Genomic DNA, 8,496 nt, shown 5'->3' with positions numbered 1-8,496 from the left:
GGGGATGTGGTTGGAAGAACCAGGGCATCTGGCTCCCCTTTCCAAAGAGAGTTGGACCAATGGGAACAGAATCTTGGATATGGGAAGAAAGGATACCTGAATTAAGAGCATAATAGATTCGGGTAGGTAAAGAAGGAACAATGAGAAGCATTGAACTCCTGGGGTCCCTGGAATTTGGCGAGGAGCGGAGAATTGGAACCCAGGACTTCTGGGTTCCCTAGAATTTGGCAGAGCGGGGCGGGGAAATTCGTAATCAGGACCCGAGTTCCACAGGAGGGGAAAGTGGATGAGAACAGAGATTGAAGTACTTAATCTCTCTCTCTCTCTCTTTGTCTCTCATGCACGCATATACTTTTTTTAAAAAGTCACCTTGTCTCCAGCCAGTCCGTGACCTGGCTTCCAGTCCTGCCCTCAAACCCAGATGCTCTGCAACTGTCCGAGAAGAGGAGAGAGAATGGCTCTCTCTGCACACGCTCAGAGATACTCTCACCCTTCCTGCTTTGAATATCTGTCGTGATAGGATGAGTGGAGTGGAGCGCACTCTCGATTGGAACAGGTACCTGCGGTGCGGGAGGGGCGCGCGACAGAGGAGGGGAGTTCCGACGTGCAGAAAGGGCGACACCGTGCAAACGCTGGGGGTGGGGGGAGAAAAGAGGGCTGTCACTTCTAATCAAGCAGAGAGCCCCACTCCTAAGCACCCGTGTCCTTAGCCCCTCCTCTGCCCTCGCAAACAGTTTCACTTTCAATGTTCTCCAACAAAACGGGCCGCCCGGCGGGTCGCCTTGCTTTTTCTCTCGGTGGATCTAACATCTAGCATCGGCAGAGGAGTAGGGGAGACGTAGCCCCCCCCCCCCCGCTCCGCCACCACCTTCTCCTCCGCAGAGCCAAGCAACGATCTTTACAGGTGAGAGAAGTTTGCCATCGGATCCTTTTTTCGTTTCCTACTTTGCAGCAACACAGAGAAAAGGTGTGGGGACAAGAGGTGCAAGCTTGAGCTTGTGCATGCACAGAAAGGTTGTCGGCAGTGGTGGCTGGAAGCCCAAAAGACAGAGTATATCCTACAGGCAGCCTTGGGGTTCTCACTCAACCTAATTTAGCCCAGATTAATTCCTTCTTAATCCTCCTTTAGCCACGTGCGCCTTGTTTTCTGTCACTAGTGGAATGCCCATCTTTGCCTTGAGGAGGGAGGACGTGTCCCTTGCAGAGCTGAGATGGGAAGTGCAGAAGAAGTCAGAGATGATCATAAGACTTATAAGCGGGGGCTGCCATTGGGTCTTCCTGCTCAGTATTGACTACCCTAGACTGGCAGCGGTTCTCCAGGGCTTTTGTTTGCTTGTTTCTTTGGGTGGCTTATAATAAGCTTTCAAATCTAAAAGTCATGACACGGAAGGAAAAAGGATTGGGAAGGAGGAGGGGGGAAAGGAGAAGCAAAAACCCCTGACACCAGTTCTTCATTTCCAAATTCTTACAGGATCTGTAAATTCTTTTCTGCAGGGCTTTGCCCCCAACCCTACTTGGAGATGCTAGGGATTGAATCTGGGACCTTCTCCATTCTTACCACTGAGCCATGGTCCCTCCCGATGTACTGAATAGGACCTATGGACCATCCTGCCCAAGCAAGTTGAAGTTATTATGCCTCCCCAGTTCCTTATTTGACAAAGAGGTGCAGAAGCTGAGGTTCCTCCCAAAAAACTGCCTCCCCCAAACAAACTTTTCACACACACACACCTGCACACCTGCCACTGGAAAACTGTCCCGTGCACATCATTGGCGTTGCTGTGGTGCAGTTCCAGATTCAGCCTTGCTCTGTGTTCAGTGCCTGACAGCAGCAGTGCTTCAAAGTCTTTCCCAGCCCTGCAACCTGGACCTTTTCTGACTGGAGATGCCAGTTAAAAATTGGCATGTGCAGAGCATGTACGCTAACAACTAATCTTGCACCTCTATGCCTACCTCTTGTTCCCATTCCGTTTGTCCTCACTTCAACATTGTCCCAGGTGCACTTAACTTTGCCATTCAGTCACATGGGAGAACCTAAAAGGGGTTCAGGTGGAGACATTTAGTTACGTTTTTAATTTTAGTTTGCCATGGTTATTTTTTGATTTTCAAATAGAATCGTATACTTTAATAGGAAACTCGTTCTCAGTGTATTTTTTCCGCTGACAACACTGCTCCCACTTCCTGCCCATGCCAGCATGTGTGTGTAGATAAAACTGCAAGTATTTGAGGTTAATACTTTATGCATCTGATTAGGTACATACTGTCTATGAAAACTTAGACCAGATTAAATGTCTTTTAGGTGTGACGTTGCTTTTAAAGTGTCTGTCATAATAATTAGAACTATTAGTCTGAGTGAATGAAATGTATCCCTTTAAATATCTGTTGCATTAGTCTGATCTTTTGAATGTATGTATTAATTCTTTTCAATAAGTTCTTCCTGGGTCAATCAACAGTGTCTTTAATTTCTGAAAACCCTTCAGCCCTTAAGGTGCCAAGCTTTTGGACACTCAGTGCTCAGCACTTAAAAGATCCCTTTAGGGCTAGAGCTGCACTACTGCTTTATAGCAGCATTGAAGTGCACCGATAACTGTTGGGACACAATCCTCATTCCATATACCACTTTCATAGAGCGTCATCATATGGGGGGGAAATTGTGTTTCCTTATTGTTGCTTCTTTGTCCGTCATGACTTCCTCTTTCTTCCTGAAGAGGAAAGAGGAAGTAAACAAAGACCATGTGGCCCATTCAGGGGCTGTTTCTATTGTATCATTTTTCCTGCACGCAGCAGGAGATTGCAGCACATCCCATTTTTTAAAAGAAAAGTCAGATTAAAAGGGGTCTATTTTGTGATGGAAAATCAAGTGGAAGGAGAGGGAGGCAGACGTCGTCGTCTAAAGGACAGGTGAACATGCAATAAAACGCTCATTTGATGACTCCCATAATGTTATTTCTTGCTTTTTATTCCACATCCCTAATGATTTGACATAAGATATAGATCTGGCCCAAGTGTCAAGGTTTTATGTCTGAAGATGCACACTCAGGCATATAGCCATGTACTTGAAAACACTTCCTAGTAGGCTAGCTAGCTTCAACTAAGGACTGGAATCCGGAGACTAGAAAACAGGCAGAGGACTCCTAATGCAAGTTATCAAAAGACATGTGTAGGTATTCCCTTTTCTCCCTTAATAAAAAAAAATTCTGGAAAGGAAAAAGACAGAAAAAGTGGTAGGAAAACATGGAGGGTTAAAAATGGAAGACGGTGCCGTCTGGACCCCCTGTAAAATTTCACGAATCAGGCAGGGTGATTGCGTGAAAAAAGCCGCCTCTGGAAGCATCTTAGGGACCAAAGTCGAGGCCCTCTGGATACATAACATACTGCTATGTATCTTCCCCTGCGCCTTAATTCATTGCAGGAGGGCAGGATCTTACTAGGAACACAATGTGCAGGATGGGCAGGTGTATTTCTTCCCTCTCTCATGCCTAGATCGTGTCCATTAAAAAGCCTCCATTGGCACCACATGTCCTTTGCTTCTTAAATGTCCTTAATGTGCTTTCTTTTACCCCCTCAGCACCCCCCTCTTTCTAGAGGGCTAATCCTCAGCATGCTGGCCACCCACCAAGCCATGTGGAGATGACTTGGCATCATGGCATCCCAGAGTCTTCTGTGGTAAGTCAAAAAAGAATTGGCTGAATCAAGGAAAGAGCTCCTACTCTCTTTGGTTCCAGTCTAGGATTAACTGCCTTAGGGACACGGGTTGTTGAGCTTTCGCTTTGTAAGATCATCAACACAGCACCAGGCAACAGGCATGCTGTAGTCACATCAATGGTGGGTAATTTGGATTTCATCATCTAGCATGGTAGTCTTGAGAAGACCAGCTTTTTCTTTTCAAAATATCTTGTTCTTGTTGCTGCAGTTGTGGGGTTGGGAAAACTTAGAAAGCTAAAAGCCCTTTCTACACCTAAGGGTATAGAGGGAGGGAGGGGGGAGGATCGCAGACTTACCTGCTTCCGCGATCCTCCAAACAGAAGAGCAACATCCCAGAAGAGAAGAGGGACATCACGCCTGTTGCACCCGCCATTTTTTTAAAAAGGCAGATGCGTAATTGCGCTCCAGCGAAATGTAAGTTAAAAAAACACAAAAAAGCCCCACCTTGCTCCCCCACCCCAACCTCACTGTCCTTGGACTACCCCGGCCTGGCTTCTTCCCTCTGCTGACTCCTGCTACTCATGGGGAAGAGGGAAGAAGCCGGGACGGGCGCCCACACTGCCTGCAGTCCTTGGGATCGTCCCAGGACCGCAGGTAAAATCAGGGTAACTGCGGAAGAAGTTATCCTTGGAAAATTGAGGGGTCGTTTCTGCCTGCTCCTGGGATCCCTTATGCATCATTTGGATGCACAGGGACAACCCTGGGAAAAATCCACAGTGTAGAAAGGGCCAAAGAATAGGAATGGGGAGACTTCAGGTTTGCAAGCATGGTCTGTTTCCTTTTTTTAAAAATGCTATGGACCCACAGCTGGACTCAAATCTAGCATCACCAGTTGCAGATCTTGGGCGTTTGCCAGGGCCTAGAAATGAGAGGAGCCCACCATGAATCTCTGCCATCTTCTTTTCTTATGCGCACATCTGCATGAGATGTCAAAAGCCCACACTACAAGGTGGAGGCTTTGGTGTGATCTCTTGACCTAGATTTCATAAATATGTGAAATGTGGAAGTGCTGCCTGGAAATCGCAGCCTTTGCTCGGTAAGGCACTTCCTCTAGCCTGTGATGTTTTGTGGTTATGCAGTGGTGAAGGGAAGCGCTTTCTACTGCAGATGCCAGCAAAATTCATCCAGCTTAGGCTCAGATATTTAGAGGGTCATAATACTCACCCCAAAGAAGAGGTGAGCATTGCAAGGCCCTCAGATTGGATTAAAAAGCTCCATCACACTTACACATTTATCCTGGTTTCCCCTCAAATTATCCCACTTCGTTTCCATAGCGTATGAAAGCTTGCAAACTTACACCTGTGCACTTGTAAGTCACAAGCCTCTTTAAGCATCTCCTGTAGCGCGTTGCTGTTATCCGGCTGAGGTTCACTCTCACACTTTGGTGTTTTTGCTGTGGCCTCCGCCCATTGATCTCCTTTGTACCTCCCCCTACAATTTATTGTTTGTTGGAAATTGGACAACTCCCCCTCCCAACCAGGTGTTGCACTGGGAGTAGCTTCTCTTGTTACTGTTGCCTAGGCTACCCCCGTTCCCCTCACCCTGCCTGGAGGCTTTGGAATGTGAACATAGTAAAATCAGATGACGGCTTCTTACTTTTGAGTAAACCCCATTGAACAGAGAAATTTATGTCTTAGTAAACAGAAATAAGAACTCAGAAGTAAGCATGGGGTTGCAAAGCACTTCTTTCCAGTTTGCTGTTTTAAGACTTAAGAAAGAAAGCTTCTGAGTGACCACACTATTAAAAATCAGTTCTATACGTGTTTCCTCAGAAGTAAGACTCTCTCTGTTCAATGGGGTTTCCTCAAAGGTAAGTCAGCATGTGATGTTAGCAGTTGAAATCAATGGGATTTACTTTCGAGTAAGGGAACCAAGAGATCCGTAGTTCATGAACTTGAAGATGCACAGCTTCACAAGATCAAGGGAATGGAAGAGTGCACCTCTATGCTCCTAAATTCCTACGCACTAGTGGACTATAAGCTCCAAAGGACTTGAGGGAGGAAATTTAAAAAATCATTAAAAAATCAACAGATGACCCACTCTTATTCAAATTTGCTTTGCTGAAAGCCCTCCTTAAGACCTACCACTGTGCCAATTTGGATCTCTTTATCTTTAAAACTTACGCAGAAGTAAGCATTTGTTTAACTTCCATTTAAAAAATCATAGGATGATCCAATCGGATTCAAATTCAGCATGCTGAAAGCCCTCCTTAAGACCTATCAGTGTGCAAATTTCGATTTCTTTATCTTTAAAAATGAGGGTGCTACTGGCAAGGAGGATGCATTTTCCACATTTCTTTTAAGGTGAAAATGCCTACTCAGGAGGAAGCAGCAGGAGGAAAGGATTTGAATTGGCATTTAAAAACATCCACTGGAGAAAAGGCACACCCCTCTCTTTCGTCAGCCATACCGCCCCTTGAACACACTTTCGTCAGTCATACCACCACTTGAAAACACACCCACAAAACATTGATTGAAAATGATGGTTGAAAATACACGTTGAAGTTTGAGCGGTGTGCTTTCACATTACCAGAAGAACTGGACTTTCCGCACACCCAAATACGTTGCTAAGGGGGGGCGGAACAACCGCAATCACAGCAGGACATAGTCGGCGCCATCGGAATCCTTTGCGTGCAATTTGCCCCGACAGCAGACTAAAAGGCTGGTGTGATAAAGCTCAAAATCTGAGCCAGAGAATTTCTGTTTTAACCCCTCTCCCATCAACCAGATCCTCTCCCCCATCACTTTAAACAACACCTACCTGGCTGGAGTGACAGCAATGCTTTCACTATGGGAAAAGGAAAGGAGAGAGATCTGATCTCTTCCCACCTGCCCTCCAGCAGTCTGTTAGTGCACCAGGAAGGGAAGCCCTGGTGTAGTTTTCCCAATGGCGACTCTAATTGAGGGGAGGGACGAACTTCTGAAATTTCCTTGGCTTTGATAAGCCAAACCATTTCTGATATGGGGGGTGGGGGAAGAGCTCTATCTCCAAAGCCATTCTGACACTGCACAAAGAGAAGTCAGCCATGTCTCCTTTATATATTCTCCAGAACATTACCTCTCCCCATCCCACCCCCACATGGCTGAGGGAAAAGTGGGACTGGGAAGGCCCACTGAGAACCTCTTGTCCAAGTGGCTACAAAAGCCTGGAGCCCCAGCTCGGAATGACACCCCATCATATTCCATGAGAAGTAGGGTGAGCATATGAAAAGGAGGACAGCACTCCTGTATCTTTAGCAGTTGTAAAGAAAAGGGAATTTGGTCAGGTGTCATTTGTGTGCGTACAGTACCTGGTGAAATTCCCTCCTCATCACAACAGTTAAAGCTGCAGGAGCCCTGCCCTCTTTTGTATCTGGTCAAGAGGGCAGGGCTCCTGCAGCTTTAGCTGTTGTGTTGAAGAGGGAATTTCACCAGCTGCTGCATGCATACAAATGACACCTGCTGAAATTCCCTTTTCAATACAACTGCTAAAGATACAGGAGCCCCCAATCCTCCTTTCCATAGAGTCATCCTAATGAGGAGCCAAATTCATGTGTGCCCCAACAAGTTCCCTAAGCTTCTGCTTGCTGCCCTATTGAGTTAGGCTGCTGGCCCATCTAGTCCTGCATTGTCTATTCCAACTTTATTTATTTATTTATTTATTATATTTATATCCCACCATTTTTCCTTCAAGGAACTCAACGCAGCGTACATAATCCTCCTCCTCTCCATTTTATCCTCACAACAACAACCCCGTGAGGTAGGTTGGGCTGAGAGTCTGTGACTGGCCCAAAGTGACCCAGTGAGCTTCCATGGCTGAGTAGAGACTAGAACCTGGATCTCCCAACCCCTGGTCCAACACTCTAGCCACTACACCACACTGACTCCCAACCTCCAGCTGTGTTACATTACAACTCCCATCAGGGACGGCCCTATCATTAGGCAGAGTGAGGCAGTCGCCTCAGGTGCCAGATGCTGGGAGGTGGCAGCAAGGTGTGGGAGAAGAGAACCATACAGCCTGCACTGCTAGTCGGCTGCAGTGGAAGATGCTGTTCATCATTAGCGTTTAAGTCTACTAAGTCCATTGTCAGCCCAGTTAGCATTTGCGCATGGAATGGGAGGGAGCGCCATCTTGCTTTTTCTTAGCCTTAGACAGCAAGGTGTTTTGGGCTGGCCCTGATTCCCATTATCCCCAGCCAAAAGGTCTGCTGGCTGGGGGGTGATGAGAATTGTAGTGCAACACATCTGGAGGGTGCCTGGTTGTAGATGGCTGGTCTACTCTCCTATCAGAATATCAGAGCTATCAATTTCTTTCGAACTGTTTGGGATGACTCCATGAACGTAGAGCAAGTTATCATTCTCTCTCTCTCTTTTTTAAACATTGTTTTAGTTGATGATTGTGTGCATAGTACAGTGAGGTTATAGTCAACAAATACAATAAAGGTTAATTATTCCAACAAAATAACAAAGAAGAAACTGTGCTCCCATTCTTGACTGAGTTACATTAACCCCTCCCCTCCAAAATGATGTTTAGGGCTTATAAGCCACCGTCCCTTTGTTGAAAAATGCAATGGAGAGAAACCACATTTCCATGTTCAGCCATCCCTCTCAGGACTCTGCCATGGTAGGTCGATCTCTCTGAAAGTGCAGTTTTCCAGATGTTGGTGAACCAGCCCTGCACCATGCAGCCGGCTCCTGTTTTCCAGTGTTGTACTATTTCTAGGTTTGCTGCTAGCAACAACAGCAGGACCACTTCACAATACGGCAAATTGCCTCTTACATTATCCGTTAGAGATAGCAGTGCTAAGAGAGGCTC

The 8,496-nt window shown here is 46.4% G+C and overlaps 1 protein-coding gene across 4 annotated transcripts in view; it reads left to right on the top strand.

Annotated features, from left to right (window-relative positions):
* Positions 1-829: 829 nt before the first annotated feature.
* The window catches only part of FLT3LG (fms related receptor tyrosine kinase 3 ligand), a 31,101-nt gene continuing 23,434 nt past the window's right edge, over positions 830-8,496 (top strand). For 2 of the 4 annotated variants that reach the window (XM_063137629.1, XM_063137627.1), the window contains exons 1-2: positions 832-904; positions 3,566-3,663. In XM_063137629.1, the coding sequence (XP_062993699.1) occupies positions 3,628-3,663 (36 nt within the window). In that variant the 5' untranslated portion in view covers positions 832-904; positions 3,566-3,627. Of the gene's footprint in view, positions 905-3,565; positions 3,664-8,496 lie in introns of all 4 variants that reach the window. The other 2 variants (XM_063137628.1, XM_063137626.1) reach the window with 2 other exon arrangements.

The sequence above is a fragment of the Elgaria multicarinata genome, chromosome 11 (genome assembly GCF_023053635.1).
Source record: "Elgaria multicarinata webbii isolate HBS135686 ecotype San Diego chromosome 11, rElgMul1.1.pri, whole genome shotgun sequence".
NCBI classification, from domain to species: Eukaryota; Metazoa; Chordata; class Lepidosauria; order Squamata; family Anguidae; genus Elgaria; species Elgaria multicarinata.
The sequence above is the reverse complement of the archived record's forward strand: the minus strand, read 5'-3'. Positions and strand labels throughout refer to the sequence as shown.